This window comes from Vulpes lagopus, chromosome 13 (assembly GCF_018345385.1).
Source record: "Vulpes lagopus strain Blue_001 chromosome 13, ASM1834538v1, whole genome shotgun sequence".
Lineage (NCBI taxonomy): Eukaryota > Metazoa > Chordata > Mammalia > Carnivora > Canidae > Vulpes > Vulpes lagopus.
Window position 1 is genome coordinate 9742444 of NC_054836.1, and position 17749 is coordinate 9760192.

The 17749-nt window shown below is 36.4% G+C and overlaps 1 protein-coding gene across 1 annotated transcript; it reads right to left on the reverse strand.

Annotated features, from left to right (window-relative positions):
* Positions 1–3198: 3198 nt before the first annotated feature.
* On the reverse strand, positions 3199–4167 carry LOC121474994 (olfactory receptor 2AJ1-like). Its single transcript, XM_041728140.1, has one exon. It carries the CDS (start codon positions 4165–4167, stop codon positions 3199–3201), a length of 969 nt encoding a protein of 322 aa, XP_041584074.1.
* Between the last annotated feature and the right edge of the window lie 13582 nt (positions 4168–17749).

A 17749-nucleotide genomic window follows, 5' to 3' on the forward strand; every position in this document is an offset into this window, starting at 1 on the left:
ATGTAACAAGGATTTCCTTGTTGCCTGCACTGTTCTGAGTAGTTTACATATATTAACTCATTTAATCCTCTCAGAAATCCTAGAAGGTAGGTAGTATTTTATTTCAATTTCTCAGATTGACAGAATTCTGCAGTCTTCCAATGCAAACATGTACCCATAATTAGGGTATTATACAAAATAGTTTACTGCCATAAAGTTCTTGTTTTCTGTCTCTTCATTCTGTTCACTACATTTAACTTTTAATTTGATCTTTTCTTCTGATTCACAATGTTATTAATGTTTTGTAGTATTGAGATGAAGGAGCAAGATAAGGCTCAAATTCATCCTGTGTCCTACCTTACTTGATTGAGCTCATCAGCACCAGCCTATATCTATGAAGGGAACACTTTTCCATGATTGAGAGATAGTAATCCTGCCAAATGTGAACTCTCAGGAATGTTATTTTAAGAAAAGTACCTACAATGTGATTTACCATAAAAGGATAAGCCTAGGTCACAGCGTAATAGAATAACCTAAAGTTCTATATTGTTGAATTTATGTTTTAAAACTTCCTTTGTCTTCAAACAATTGCAGTATATTTAATATAGTACAAAATTTGATTCTGCCTATGTGAGCAAAGAAAGAATTACGAAACCTCTATCAGTTCTATTTTGACACAATAATCCTAATAACAAAATCTATAAACTTCAGGGGTATATAATTGATACATATATCTTCCTCATGTATGTCTAGGCTTAAAATGGGTTTTGAAAATGAGTATGAATCCAGAAGGAAGAGTACAAAACAAAACCTAAAAAATTTTGAGGTGAAGAGAAAGGCATCAGGTTTATTCTTTGTTCCTCATTAAAAAGAATAGAAAATAAAGAAGAAAGAAAGAAGGAGAAAAGAGAATAAAAGGAAGGAAAGGAAAGGAAAGGAAAGGAAAGGAAAGGAAAGGAAAGGAAAGGAAAGGAAAGGAAAGGGGAAAGGGAAAGGGAAAGGGAAAGGGAAAGGGAAAGGGGAAGGGAAAGGAAAGGGAAAGGAAAGGGAAAGGAAAGGAAAGGGAAAGGAAGGAAAGGAAAAGTACTGACTACTGGGTTGCAAATGTGTGAGCTTTTGGCAACCTGAAAGTTGCCGTTCATAACTCAAGTCATGTTATTTTAATGCCATAACAATTGAGTCCTGCCATTAGAAGTTATGCTTCCTGGGGACGCCTGGGTGGCTCACAGGTTAAGCATCTGCCTTAGGCTCAGGGCATGATCCTGGAATCCTGGCATTAAGCCCTACATCAGGCTCCCTGCGTGGAGGCTGCTTCTCACTCTGCCTGTGTCTCTGCCTCTCTTCTCTGGGTCTTTCATGAATAACAAATAAAATCTTCAAAAAATAAAAAGAAGTTATGCTTCCTCAGCCAAACATAAAATTCTTAATTCCAGCTCACATTCCCACCAACAGTGCAAGAGGGTTCCCCTTTCTCCACAACCTCTCCAACATTTGTTGTTTCCTGTCTTGTTAATTTTCACCATTCTCACTGGCTCATTGTGGTTTTGATTTATTTCCCTCATGGCCAGTGATGCGGAGCATTTTCTCATGTGCTTGTTGGCCATGTCTCTGTCTTCCTCTGTGAGATTTCTGTTCATGTCTTTTGCCCATTTCATGATTGGGTTGTTTGTTTCTTTGGTGTTGAGTTTAATAACTTCTTTATAGATCTTGGAAACTAGCCCTTTATCTGATTCGTCATTTGCAAATATCTTCTCCCATTCTGTAGGTTGTCTTTTAGTTTTGTTGACTGTTTCTTTTGCTGTGCAAAAGCTTCTTATCTTGATGAAGTCCCAATAGTTCATTTTTGCTGTCGTTTCCCTTGCCTTCATGTATGTACTTGCAAGGAGTTGCTGTGGCCAAGTATAAAAAGGGTGTTACCTGTGTTCTCCTCTAGGATTTTGATGGAATCTTGCCTCACATTAAGATCTTTCATCCATTTTGAGTTTATCTTTGTGTATGGTGCAAGAGAGTGGTCTAGTTTCATTCTTCTGCATGTGGATGTCCAATTTTCCCAGCACCATTTATTGAAGAGACTGTCTTTTTTCCAGTGGATAGTCTTTCCTGCTTTGTCAAATATTAGTTGACCATAGAGTTGAGGGTCCACTTCTGGATTCTCTATTCTGTTCCATTGATCTATGTGTCTGTTTTTGTGCCAATACCACACTGTCTTGATGACCACAGCTTTATAGTACAACCTGAAATCTGGCATTGTGATGCCCCCAGCTAACTCTGGAAAACTGTGTGGAGGTTCCTCAAAGAGTTAAAAACAGATCTGTTTTACGACCCAGCAATTGCATTTCTGGGGATTTACCCCAAAGATACAGATACAGTGAAACGCTGGAACACCTGCACCCCAATGTTTATAGCAGCAATGTCCACAGTAGCCAAACTGGAAGGAGCCTCAGTGTCCGTCAAAAGATGAATGGATGAAGATGAGTTATATGTATACAATGGAATATTACTCAGCCATTCAAAATGACAAATTCCCACCATTTGCTTCAATGTGGTTGGAATTGGAGGGTAGTATGCTGAGTGAAATAAGTCAATCAGAGAAGGACAAACATTATATAGTCTCATTCTTTTGGGGAATATAAAAATTAGTGAAAGGGAATAAAGGGAAAGGAGAGAAAATGAGTGAAAATATCAGTGAGGGTGAGAAAACTTGAGAGACACCTAACTCTGGGAAACAGACAAGAGGTAGTGGAAAGGGAGGTGGGTGGGGGGTTAGGGTGACTAGGTGATGGACACTGAGGGGAGCACTTGGAGGAATGAGCACTGGGTGTTATGCTAAATGTTGGCAAATTGAACCACAATTTTAAAAAATTAAAAAAAATAATAACACTAAAAAAAAATTCTTAATTCCCTCACTGTTCTTAGGAGCAGCTCATGCCTTCTTATTCATAAGTATGTTTAGCCAGAGGAGTACATATATATGAGCAAAAATGATGTCTGTTATTTAGAAAAGCAGTGCATTTTCAGGATTTTTTTGTTGGAAGAATTAGACCTTTGGGTTGTGTTATAAGAACATCAAAAGTTATTTTATATTTCATTTTATTTTTTATTTTCACACAATATGGGGATTGAAACAAAGGACCTCTCATATATCCATTATTCTCATAAAATATTTGTCAAGTATTAAAGGCTCTTAGAACAAATCAATGTACAAATAAATGATTATAATTATGTATGGCAACCTAGCTGTCTTTTCATCTTTTTTAGGAGGATTCTACTAATGATTATACTCTTCAGAGCTTCTATGACATCCTTGTTTCTCAGGCTATAGATGAGGGGATTAAGCATAGGAGTAAGAATGGCATTAAACATAAAAAGGGACTGGTTTATTTTGGGAGTTTTAAAGGATCCTGGCCTCATATAGACTAATATGGCAGGGCCAAAGTAGAGACTGACCACACAGAGGTGGGAGAAGCATGTGGCCAAGGCCTTGTTTTTGCCTTCAAGGGAGTTCATGCGGAGGACGGCAAGGAATATGTGGATGTAGGAAGCCAGGATGAGACTCAGAGGGACGAGGACCACCAGAAAGCTTGAGACCACCACTGACTTCACATAGGCTGAAATGTCCTCACAAGTGAGCTTAAGGAGTGCCATGACCTCACACAAGAAGTGTGGGATCTCTCGAGGATGACAGATGGCTAAGTGCATGACATAGGCTGTATGAACCAGGGAAGTTATTGCCCCTCCTGCCCAGGACCCAACAACCATCTGTTTACAGATGGTATGGCTCATCAAGATTGAGTAACGTAGTGGATTGCAGATGGCAATGTAGCGGTCATAGGACATGAGAGTCAGTAGAAGGCACTCAGAAATTCCCAAGGTTAAGCTGAATAAAATCTGAGTTCCACAGCCAATCTGTGATATGGCCCTTTTCCCTGAGAAGAAGTTGGTGACCATTTTGGGGACTGTAGTTGAGATCAAGGCCACATCAATAAGGGAGAGCTGGCTGAGTAAGAAGTACATAGGAGAGTGGAGTCGAGAATCCAACCAGATGAGGAGAATGAGAACAGCATTGCCCATTACAGCCATAAGGTAAACCATAAGAATGAAGCAGATAAGGACCACAAGGTGGCTAAACTCAGGCCAGAGCCCCAAGAGGATAAAATCTGTGGTGATGGTCTTATTGTTTCTCTCCATGGCTGAACATTATTGCCCAGAAAACAATGGTAAGAACACCATTCCATCCAATATGTTGCCGTGCATCTCATCTACTTTTCTTACTATCAGGACTCTTCTGAATATGTTCATGCTGATTGTGTTCCTTGTTGAGATCTCTTTAGTGTTATAAATAACTTATTGACATATAAAATTATATCTCATAAATTACTCAATAAACTACTATTCACATACTGTACCTACTGTTACAAACTGTAGTCACTAATAGTAACCAAATAAGAACACAGATACATTTAAAGTTCTATCAACTAAAAGCTAATCAATTTGATGAAAATGTATCATGTGTATATTTTTAAGCACTTACAAATTCGTCACTTTGAGATTCTGTGCAGATATAACTTCAACAGGAGAGTTATGATCATTTTAAATTTTAAAAAATCAACACTTTCACTCAGTCCTAGGAGACTTTATAGCAAATGAAGAAGATTCTCTTGAAGATGGTAAGAGGCTTTGATAACCTGAGGACAGATAAGAATTTGCAGAATTGAGTGTTATTTGTGCTTACCTTTTCTCTCTCACATAGAGAATTTGCCCATTTGCCCATGAGTCTTTCTTGCTCTAATCCCAACTCAAGTATCTCTTAAGTTAGGTAAACTAGAATTTCTCATAATAGCATCAATATTTAAGAAGACTTCACAAATGTTGTTGTTTCTAGTTTCACAGAAGTTTCCCTACTCTGCATGCAGTTTCTCTCATCAAAGTAATTCAAGCTACCAGCTGATGCTGTACAAAAGTAAGACAGAAGGTCATGATGGAGGAGACTGTTAGGGTCCATCTTTGAAGAAATGCTTTATTTTAAAATATAGAATATCTTGCTTAGCAAAGGTTTAGCTGGACTTATAAACTGTAGAAGCAGATGCAGTGTTGTAGATCAGTTAAAAGCACAGCCTCCTGACGATCAGTACTAGAGTTTGAAGCTCTCTTCATCAAATCATCACATTTACCTGCATGATTGCCTTGGTGTAGTTGGATCATCTTTCTGTGTCTCTTTTCCTTCTTTTGTAAAATTGGACTGAAGTATTCCCACACCACAGGAGTGATATGCAGATTAAAATAATTAGGGAGCATAGAGATTCTAGAACGTTTTTTGGCCAACAGGGTTAAATGCCTATATTGGGCATAATTTGAAATTTACTTTGCATAAGTGGCAAAATCAATGCCTTAAGGTACCTAATCAGTCCCAAACATGTGCATGTTTTCATAATAAGTCAAAGCAATTCCTCTATTTCTTGCAGTTTTGTCTGTACCTGTAGGTGCAATTAAAATGTTAAGTACAGGTATTTATAGAAGGTGTATGAGTGTGATGGGGGAAGGTTGTGAATAATCCATAAGTTTGAGACAATTTTCCAAAAACTACTGAGTAGAGAAACAGGAACTCAGCTTTGATTTGATGGATAAGGTATATTGCCCATTTTCAAAGTTCCTTCTCAAATGTTCTTTCTTCTGTGGTCCTGAGACATGGTATTTCTCTCACCTCCTATATTCTGTGGTCATCAATCTCTCATGGTGTATGTTGCATTCTGCCTTATTAATGGACAAATCTCCTTTTCTGAACCCTATAGTTTGGTAATATTTTCAGAAGATGAGTTATGTTTTTTTTTCTTTTCTTCTGCTTTTTAAATATTTTGAACACTCAAAACTGCCAAGGCCTGTACCTTGAGGATATAAATTGACAATAATTGTGTGACAATAAGCTTTGCTTGCATATTTTGCACTTTATAGCTTCTGAAAAGTTAATAATACAATATCAGATTTCCAGTTTCATAGGGCTTATGAAATAAAATATTGCAGTTAATTAAAGTTGCCTGATTAAATAATGTCTGTACACTTCTCCAGATGTAGTGAATCACATTTATTTATTTATTTATTTATTTATTTATTTATTTATTTATTCATGAAAGACAGAGAGAGAGAGAGAGAGAGAGAGAGAATGGCAGAGACACAGGCAGAGGGAGAAGCAAGCTCTATGCAGGGAGCCCGATATGGGACTCAGTCCCAGGTCCCCAGGATCATGCTGAAGGTGGCACTAAGCCGGTGAGCCACCCAGGCTGCCCTTAAATGACATTTTAAATGTGGTTTTTATAATTAGACCAGGTAAAGGAATACAGATGTAGTATTATATTATATAAACAAGGAAATAATACTCGTTGAAATAAAGTGATTTGGCCAAGTTGATGTGTCATAGAGTAATTAATAGCTCACAGAATAAGTCAAGAAAGAGTTGAAATCCTATCAAGTATTTCTTTCAGCGACATCCAATACTGTATTGTGAACTATTTGCAAAACAATTAAAATGTTATTTTTCCAATTTTTTCAGCATACATCTGAGATTTTACATTCCTAAGTGTGTGTGTATATATATATATATACACATATATACATATATATACATATGTATGTATACATACATACATCTTACATTCCTGAGTGTGTGTATATACATACATATACATATACATATATGCATATGCATATATACACACTATTATATATAATAGTATATCATATGTAAATGTATAAATTTACATTATATGTAAATGCATTTATAATATATTAAATATATAATATTTCTGCTAGATTTAAATAATTTTCATGGTAAAGTAACTGAATTTCAGATTTATGTTTTGACAAATTGTAACTTAATCCCTCATTCTTTCCACAAATCATTTCACTGATTTACTGTTATTCTTTCATTCTACACATTTCTGTTGAGTTCAGTGTCTGTGTTAGACAAACTGTAGTTTAGACTATAAGGATTAAAAGATACATGAACTTCACCTCTGACATCAGTAAGGTGAAGGAAACAGACCATTATTATAACGAAGTGTGATATTGGTTTTAAAGGAAATTGTTCAAACTTTACAAGGAAATAAGATGAAACTTTGTGCTGGAGATAATATTTTAAATACATTTAAAATATGTATTTAAGATGTATTTAAAATACATCTTACACATATAATACATCTTAAAATACATCTTACACACTTACATTTTAAAAAATACATCTTTAAAAATATGTAAGAATTTTCCCATTTAAGAGAGGGCATTCCAGATGTCAGGGACAGTATGCATAAAGAAGCAGAGAAATAGCAGAGAATAACATGGAAAGTTCTTCAGGGATATGGCTTAGACTTTCTGGATAAAAGCGAGAAGAAGTGAGATGTAATTTTAGAAGCGGCTTGCATATTTGCAAATGGGAAGGGGAACACTGGGAATTGACATAATCGTACTGGAGAGGAAATGCAGTAAAAAGATTAATGGCAAAAAAAAGATTAATGGCTTTAATAATATTTTATTAAGCCAAAATTTGGCCAAATTCTGGAAATTTGCAGATGCTTAATGCATGTTTCCTGAATGCTGGTTTTTCTAACTGTCAGGAACCCTGATCATGTGCTGTGCTTCTTGTAAGGATTCTCAGTACTTTCTGTGGACATGTCATAATAAGGCAGCCTACCTAGTTTGTCACAAAGTTGTATAAACAATAGCTCATATAACACTTGGACAACAAACAAACATTTAGTTGTTGCCTGGATCTTAGAACTATTGTACTCTGTGTGTGGGAGACCTGTAACACTTTTGCCATTTTCACCACGCAGACTGGTCTGTAGGGATCATAGGGGGTATATGGAGTTCAAGGACCCAACCCTCTTCATTGATGATGGTGTATATGAACTAGGAGATCAATGCATTCTGTCTTATACCATAGTTATTTTCCTGACTTAACCAAAATTATGAACAGGGCTATCATCTCTTCTACTTGAATCCTTTTTAAGATGATTTCCTTGGCCTATTTCTTATACTCAACATTCTCAGGTTTTCTGATATTTTCAAGTATGTTCCCAGTAATTGATCTTCCATATATGTTCATGTTGTTCTAATAGTTAATCTGTTTGGGTGATGGAGCAGCTACATTTTTTTAGCAGAGGAAAAAGCTTAAGGAAAAAGGAAGGATATCTAATGCTAGAATGACAAACATCATCAGAACAATGGGGGAAATATAGGGGTCTTCTTGGCCTCTCCCAAGTCAAGCTACATGTAAGTACCTGCTCACTCCTCCTTCCAAGAGTGATACTGTATGGTGTCCATTTCTCTGCACTGTCCCCACATTGCTTTCTTAGTTTTTACCAATCCTCTTTTATCCACTTAAGTTTCCACCTTATTTTTAAAATTGTTTTTAAATTCAATTAGCCAACATATACTACATTGTTAGTTTCAGATGTAAAGTTCAGTAATTTATGAGTTGTCTATAACACCCAGTGCTCACCACATCATGTGCCTTCCTTAATACCCATCACCCAGTTACCGCATCCCCCACCCACCTCACCTCTAACAGCCCTCAGTTTGTTTCTTTTATCACTTTCATCCACGTTGTTATATTTCCTTCTAATCCAAAGATTTACTCTCTGCAAAGCTTTTATTTCTGTCTTATTATTGTCCACTCTCTTACTTATAGGGATGGTGTAGTTCAGTCAAACAAGAAGAATGTCAACACTTATTCCTGAGATAGATTTTAATAAAGCAATTCCTATTTACAGAAAACTATAAAATACTGATGAATGAAATTGAAGTTGGCACAAAGAAATTGAAAGGCATTCAATGCTCATGGATTTGAACAAAAACATCATAAAATGCCTATGCTACTCAAAGCATTCTATGCATTTAATGCAATTCCTATCAAAATACCACTAACACTTTTCACAGAGCTAGAACAAACAATGCTAACATATGTGTGGAATCACACACACACACACACACACACACACACACAAACTAAATAGCCCAAGCAATATTGAAAAAGAAAAGCAAAGCTGGAGGCACTATAATTCCAGACTTCAAGTTATATTACAAAGCTGTAGTGATCAAAACAGCATTGTATTGGCACCAGAAGAGACAAATAGATCAATAGAACAGGATATAATACACAGAAGGGAACCCACAACTCTCTGGTCAATTATTCTTCAACAGATTATGAAAAAAATACCCAATAGGAAAAACATGGTTTTGGGAACACTGATCAGTGTCATGTAAAAGAATGAAAGTGAAGTACTTTTTTACGCCATACACAAAAATAAATTCAAAATCGATGAAAGACCTAAATGTGAGGCATAAAACCATACAAATCCTAGAAGAGAACACAGGCAGTAACCTCTTTGATATTTGCCATGAAAATTTCATACTAGATATGTCTCCTCAGGTAAGAGGAACCAAAACAAAAATAAACTATTCAGACTACAATAAAATAAAAAAAGTTTCTGCACAGTGAAGAAAACAATCAACAAAACTAAAAGGCAATATATAGAATAGAAGAGAATATTAGCAAATTACATATATGATAAAGGGTTAGTATAAAAATATATAAATAGCTGATAAAATTAAACACCCCAAAACTGAGTAATCCAATTTAAAAATGGGCTGAAGATATGAATAGACATTTTTTTTCCAAAGAAGGCATACTGATTGCCAAGAGACACACGAAGAGATGCTAAGCATCAGGGATCATCGGGGAAAAATAAGTCAAAATTGCCATGCAATATTACATCACACCTATCAGAATGTCTAAAATCAATAACACAAGAAACAATGGGCATTGGCAAGGATGTGAAGAAAGGGAACTTTTTTGCACTGTTGGTGAGGAGGCAAACTGATGAAGCCACTGTGGAAAATGGTATGGAGGTTCCTCAAAGAGTTAAAAATAGAACAGCCATATAATACACCAATTGGAGTTCTAGATATTTACCCAAAGAATATAAAATACTAACTCAAAAGGATACATGAACCCTGATGTTTATAGCCAGATTTTTGAAACAGCCCAAGTGTCAATCAACTGATTAATGAATAAATATGTAATGCTCACACACATACACACACATAATCAGCCATATGTGAATATTACTCAGCTATAAAAATAATGAAATCTTGCCTTTTCCAAGGACATTGATGGAGCTAGAGAAAACTATGATAAGTGAAATAAGTCAGAGAGAGGCAAGTACCATATGATTTCACTCATATGTGGAATTTAAGAAATAAATGAACAAAGGAAAAATAGAGAGAGAGAGGTGAACCAATAAGCAGATTCAGCTATACAAAACAAACTGATGTCTACCAGAGGGGAGGTGGTTGGGGGCGTGGGTTATATAGCTGATGGGTATTAAAGAGTGCAATTGTTGTGATGAGCACTGAGTGTTTTATGTAAGTGTTGAATCACTATATTGCACACCTGAAACTAATAGTCTATGTTAACTAACTGAACTTTAAAAATTTTAAAACAAACAAAAGAATTAATTAATATGAATAATTGTACCCCTATTTTGCCAATAAGAACAGTGAAGCTGAGAGAGTTGGGTAACTTTTTGAAGCAGAGGGACCATAAGGTAACCTTGGAAGTCTGATTCTGCCAAGAATAGCCTGCCCTTGATGTACCAATGTTTCTCACTGTTATCTGCTTATCAGAATAAAAGAAGACTTCTATAAGAAATATAGATTTCTGGGGCACTTGGTGGCTTAGTTGGTTTAGAGTCTGTCTTTGGCTCAGTTCATGATCTCTTGGTCCTGGGATCAAGCCTGGCTTCTGTTTCCCTGCTCAGCAGCGAGTCTGCTTCTCCCACTCTGTCTGTCTCTTCCCCTGCTCATGGGCATTCTTTTTGAAATACATAGTAAATCATAAAAATATAAAAAAAAATAAAAACAGATTTGTGAACCACAACCAAAACCTACTGGAATGGGGCCTGGAATATTAACAGGAGCTTCAGCTGAGTCTTAAAAAGCAGAAGAGTAGAAATTCTTTAGAAAACCAAAATGTTTCAGTGGTGTGTAACACACATATGTTCTCAGAAAATATATTTACATCTTCACTTACCACAATCCCTGTATTGTATCTGTGCTCTCTTCTAAGTGCTTGTCCCTTTCTTTGAGAGGGTCAGACCAATGAAGCAGGTAAAATTAAGCACATTAGTGTTGTACCATCTGTCGTGGAATAAACAAACAATATGGCTTGGCAACTTTTGGCCCAGCTGGCAATGAAGAGGTGTTTGCGGTGTCCAACAACCCTCAAGAGATATCTCCAATGGTTGTAATCCCTCCTCAGGGAACCAGCAGAATAGAAAGGGATTGGAAACTTCACACCCTGAATGGCTGGTTGGATGTCCAATTCTTACCTCTTTGGAGATCGGCTTTGCCTCTATTGAGCTTCAAAGTAGTTAGTCCTGATAACACTGAGACAGGGGTTTCATCCATGAAAACAATTCCATCTCTACCTCTTATGTCAAAACAGCTCACTGATCAGGGAGATAATTGTCTGTTATTTCCCCTCAGCCCAGATGAGAGACAGACAGAAAATAAATCAAATCAAATCATGGCCCTGTTGAGGTGCCTGGGTGGCTCAGTCGGTTAAGCATCTGCCTTCTGCTCAGATCATGATCCCAGAGTCCTGGGATCCAGTGCCACATCAGGCTCCCTGCTCAGCAGGGAGTCTGCTTATCCCTCTGCCCTTCCCCTCTACTTGGGATCTCTCTCTCTCTCTCTCTTTCTGTCTCTCTCTCTCTCCCTCATGCTCTCTCTCTCAACTAAATAAAATCTTAAAAGAAATCATAGCCCTATCCATGATGGCTTTGAATTTAGCATGGCTTTCCACATGTTTTCGTCAGAAAAGAGCAGTTAGAGTAGATGGTATAAATTCAAAGGAACTGTCTGGTGTGGTGATTCTTATATAACTATGTATATACAAATTACCTTTTTAAAAATATTGGATCATATTATGATCATCCACTTTGATTTATGTTTTAATATTAATGTATTTTATAGTTATACAGGCACCCAGTTACCCATCCTGCCACTGACTGCTCCTCTAACAACCTTTAGTTTGTTTCCCAGAAGTAAGATTAATGTATTTTTATTGGTTATAATTTTTAGTACTCAATAATTTATCACTTGCATATAATTTTTAAAAAGATTTTATTTATTGATTCATGAGAGACACACAGAGAGAAGCAGAGATATAGGCAGAGGGAGAAGCAACTCCCTGCAGGGACCCCAGGATCATGACCTGAGCTTAAGGCAGATGCTCAACCACTGACCCACCTAGGCATCCCAACAGTTGCATATATTTTTAATGAATTATATTTTTAGTGTTTTCACATGAATGTGCTAAATCAGCCAAATAGACAACATGGGGAAAAGTTCAAGGAAGTTTTATAGATTCCACTGTGACAATACCTATTCTATTGACTAGAGAAAATAAGTCATGAGCTCTCCTTTGGTGAATATTAGTTATACTGTGCAGCATTTTCAGCTCTTCACATACTATGCTACATTCAATCCAATGATACCTCATATTTGGGTGCTCTTGCTACAACCAGTTTACAGATTTAAAAGTCAAAGTATAGAAACATTAACTCTTTGCCCCAGACCACTGAATAAATAGGTGGTGAGGTTAAACATTTAAACCAATTCTTTTGAGTCCTGGAGCCCTGATCTTAATGACCATCATTAATATACAGTTTTATACCCAGGATACATTTAACCTTCTCTACTATCTAATGTATGAGGACAGATCATCTTAGAGATGAAAATATTTTAAAAAACTGAAAAGCATTAAATAATAACTCATATAGGGAACATGAATGAAGATGGACATTATGTATTAACCACCCATAGAACTATGCTCTTATCTAAATTCTCAATATGATTTGACCATATTACCTGCTTTCTCCATCAGAGTTAATACACACAAATAATATAAAATTATATTTAGTAGTCCATGACTATTATCATTAATGCAAATCAACTGTTACATCAAGCACCAGAGCAAATGTCAAAATTTGCTACCTCACAAATCCTGTCATTCCCTTTTGTGATTGCCGCCTGAGCTCCCAGGTTTCTTTGGTGTTATACTCTGGGTAAGAAGCACTTGGCTCTCCTCTTCTGTGTCTGAATTAAGACTAAGAATTGATTGAGTGGGTAGGTAGGTAGGGGCTCATTTTATCTTCTCAGATCAGATAGCCTCAAATCATACAATTAATATGAGAAGGGACTATAAGTTAAGGTTCTGGTCAGAGTCAGGACATATATGACATTATCCAGATCCTTTGCTAATGGAAGAGCTCAAGAGGAAATGTCCTGGAAACATCCTGTACCCAGACTTTAATTAACATGGATTTGTATCATCAGGTCTGAATCTTCACAATTATTCTCTGAAGAAAAATATCCACTATTCACAAGATGACTGATTAGGCCATCACAAATCTATCCAATGTTTTTACTTATCTCTACCTCTCCTCTACACCATCCTGGACTCATCATTGTAGCAAAAGATGGAGAGAGGCTGTGGCAAGAGTTTTTTTGTTTTGTTTTGTTTTTTAAGAGTCTTTTTTTTTAAAGATTTTATTTATTTATTCAGAGAGAGAGAGAGAGTCAGAGACGTAGGCAGAGGGAGAAGCAGGCTCCATGCAGCGAGCCTGACGCGGGACTCGATCCTGGGTCTCCAGGATCATGCCCTGGGCTGAAGGCGGCGCTAAACCGCTGAGCCACCGAGGCTGCCCTAAGAGTCTTTTTTGAAAGTTAAATTTACCAATGTATTTAGCAAAAAACAGAAAATACATAATTTCTAAATGAAAACATGAAAACGGTGGGCTAATGAAAATTGTGAGGAAAAGACATAGTTCAACAAGGTATTACTGGGGCATGTCATGATTGTGAATCTATTTTCTGCAGTCTGGGTTACATATATCTGAATGGACTGTTACCTGAGTAGTTATTATGTTAATGATTGAGTTGATGATACTAAGATACAAGGGTAAATCTCTATTTAAGCCAACTCATTTTACTATGCATATAAGAGCTTTATTAATTATGCTTTTATAAGATGATCCCATCAATTTTTCATCAAGGTTCAGGGAAATCTATATTCTCATAAACTGTTCGTGGGAGTGTGGTGAGTGTTATTATTTGCTTTATGTATTTAGGTGCTCCAATAGTGTGTACATCAATATTTACAATTATTATAACCTCTTGTTAAATTGATCCCTTTATCTTTATGTAATGTCATTTTTGCCTCTTATTACAGGCTATTGTTGAAAATGCTGCTATAATCTTTGGAGTGCATGCTTCCCTTCAAATTAGTGCTTTTGCAATCCGGGTAAATACTGAAATACTGAACTATCCTGAATCACAGGATAGTTCTATTTTTATTTTTTTAAGATTTTATTTATTTATTCATGAAAGAGAGAGAGAGATAGAGAGAGAGAGGCAGAGACACAGGCAGAGGGGGAAGCAGGGTCCTTGCAAGGAGTCTGACATGGGACTCAATCCTGGGTCCCCAGGATCATACCCTGGGCTGCAGGCAGCACTAAGCCACTGAGCCACTGGGGCTGCCCTTTTTAAAAAAAAGTTTTGAGGAAGTTTCATGCTTTTTCCAGTGACTGCACCAGTTTTTATTCCCACGAAGTGTAAGAGGGTTCTTCTCTCTCTGCAGCCTTTTCAACACTTGTTTTGTCCTGTATTGTTTATTTTAGCCATTTTGATGGTGTGAGGTGACATCTCATTGTAGTTTTGTTTTATATTTCCCTGCTGATGAGTGATGTTGAGGATCTTTTTATGTGACTATTGGCCATTGTATGTCTTCTTTGGGAAAAAAAAACCTATTTATGTCTTCTACTCATGTTTAAATTGTATTATTTGTATTTGGGGTGTCGAGTTTTATAAGTTCTTTATATATTTTGGATATTCACCCTTTATAGGTTATGCTTTTACATATATATTCTCCCATTATCATTGTGGTTTTGATTTACATTTCCCAATTGATTACTGATGTTGAATATCTTTTCAGATACCTGTTGTATATCTCTATGTCTTCTTTGGAAAAATGTTTCTTTGGTTCCTTCGGTCATTTTTTAATTGAGTTTTGTTGTTTTAGTGTCAAATTATACATGTTATTTATACATTTTGGTTATTAACCACTATATCATATGTATAATTTGCAAATATTTCCTTTTTGTTTTGTTGATGGTTTTTTCCACTGTGCAGTTTTTTGTTTGTTTTCATTTTGTTTTGTGGGTTTTGTTTTCTTGTTTTGTAATTTGATGTACTCCTTAAAAGTTTGTTTTGCTTCAGTTTACCATTTCTTAGGAGACATATATGGAAAAGATATTATGACTGATGTCAGAGAAATTACTTTTTTTTTCTTTTTTTTTTAATGTTTTTAACAAAGGTGACAAAGAAAACTTTTATTTGGAATTTCTTTAAATTTTGTATAGTGATTCTTTTCCTTACAAATCATACACCTTCTTTTTTAAAAAAATTTATGATAGGCACACAGTGAGAGAGAAAGAGAGGCAGAAACACAGGCAGAGGGAGAAGCAGGCTCCATGCACTGGGAGCCTGACGTGGGATTCGATCCCGAGTCTCCAGGATCACGCCCTGGGCCAAAGGCAGGCGCCAAACCGCTGCGCCACCCAGGGATCCCGATGTCAGAGAAATTACTGCCTGTGTTCTTTTCTAGAATTTATATGGTTTCACGTCTCAGATTTAGATCTTTAATCCATTTTTGAGTTTGCATTTGTGTATGGTATTAGGAAGTGGTCAAGTTACATTATTTTACATGTACCTGTTCAGTTTTCCTAGCACCCGTTATTGAAGACACTGTTTCCTATTGTATATTCTTGCCTCCTATGTCATAGATTAATTGACCATATAGATGTGAATTTGTTTCTGGGCTCTCTAATCTATTCCATTCGTCTCTGTGTTTCTTTCTGTGCTAGTACCATATTGTTTTGCTATCTACACCTATGTACTATATTTTGAAAACTGGAATTGTGATGCCTCCAATTTCTTCTTTATCAAGATTACTTTGACTATTCAGAGGTTTTGTGTATGTATGTTTTCACACTAATTTTAAGATTATTTGTTCAAATTTGGTGAAAAATGTTATAGGTATTTTTATGGAATTGCATTAAATATGTAGATTGCTTTAGGTAATATTGATATTTTAACAACATTAAATCCATAAACATGGAATTACTTTCTATTTGATTTTATCATCTTATTTCTTTGTGTGTTTGTCTGTTTATTTATTTATTTAAGTTGGAGTTCAATTTGGCAACATATACCATATCACCCAGTGCTCATCCCGTCAAGTGCTCCCTTGAGTGACCATCACCCAGTCAACGCAACCCCCCGCCCACCTCCCTTTCCACTACCCCTTGTTTGTTTCCCTGAGTTACGTGTCTCTCATGTTCTGTCATCCTCACTGATATTTTCACCCATTTTCTCTCCATTCCACTTTATACCCTTTCACTATTTTTTATATTCCCCAAATGAATGAGATAATATAGTGTTTGTCCTTCTCCAATTGACTTATTATACTCAGCATAATACCCCCAATACCATCCATGTTGAAGAAAATGAGGGGTATTAGTCATTTCTAATGGCTGAGTAATATCCCATTGTATACATAGACCACATCTTCTTTATCCATTCATCTTTCCATGGACACCGAGGCTCCTTCCACAGTTTGGCTATTGTGGACGTTACTGCTATAAACATTGCTGGGCATGTGTTCCAGCATTTCACTGCATCATATCCTTGGGGTAAATCCCCTGCAGTGCAATTGCTGGGTCGTAGGCCATTCTAGTTTTAACTCTTTGAGGAACCTCCACACAGTTTTCCATAATGACTGCACCAGTTCACATTCCCACCAAAAGTGAAAAAGGGTTCCCGTTTCTCTACATCATCTCCAACTTTTATTGCTTCCTGTCTTGTTAATTATGACCATTCTCACTAGTGTGAGGTGGTATCCCATTGTGGTTTTGATTTGTATCTCCCTGATGGCCAGTGATGCAGAGCATTTTCTCATATGCTTGTTGGCCATGTCTATGTCTTCCTCTGTGAGATTTCTGTTCATGTCTTTTGACCATTTCATGATTGGATTGTTTGATTCTTTGCTGTTGAGTTTAATAAGTTCTTTATGGATCTTGGATACTAGCCCTTTATCTGATATGTTATTTGCAAAAATCTTCTCCTTGTCTTTTAGGTATGTTAACTGTTTCTTTAGCTGTGCAAAAACTGTTTATCTTGATGAAGTCCCACTAGTTAATTTTTGTTTTTGTTTCCCTTGCCTGAATAGATTTATCTTGCAGGAAGTTAGTGAGACCAAGTTCAAAAAGGGTTCTGCCTGTGTTCTCCTCTAGGATTTTGAAGGAATCTTGTATCACATTTAGATCCTTCATGCATTTTGAGTTATCTTTGTGTGTGGTGTAAGAGATGGTCTAGTTTCATTACTCTGCACATGGCTGTAGAATATTCCCAGTACCATTTATTGACGAGACTCTCATTTTTCCAGTGGATAGTGTACTGCTTTCTTGAATATTAGTTGACCATAGAGTTGAGGGCTCATTTCTGGATTCTCTGCTCTGTTCCATTGATCTATATGTCTCTTTTTGTGCCAGTACCACACTGTCTTGATAACCAGAGCTTTGTAGTACAACCTGAAATCTGGCATTGTGATGCCCAAAGCTCTGGTTTTCTTTTTTAATATTCCCCCCAGCTATTC

Excerpts from the sequence above, each read along its gene's own strand:
- LOC121474994 (XM_041728140.1), bottom strand. The coding sequence starts at position 4,167 with ATGGAGAGAAACAATAAGACCATCACCACAGATTTTATCCTCTTGGGG.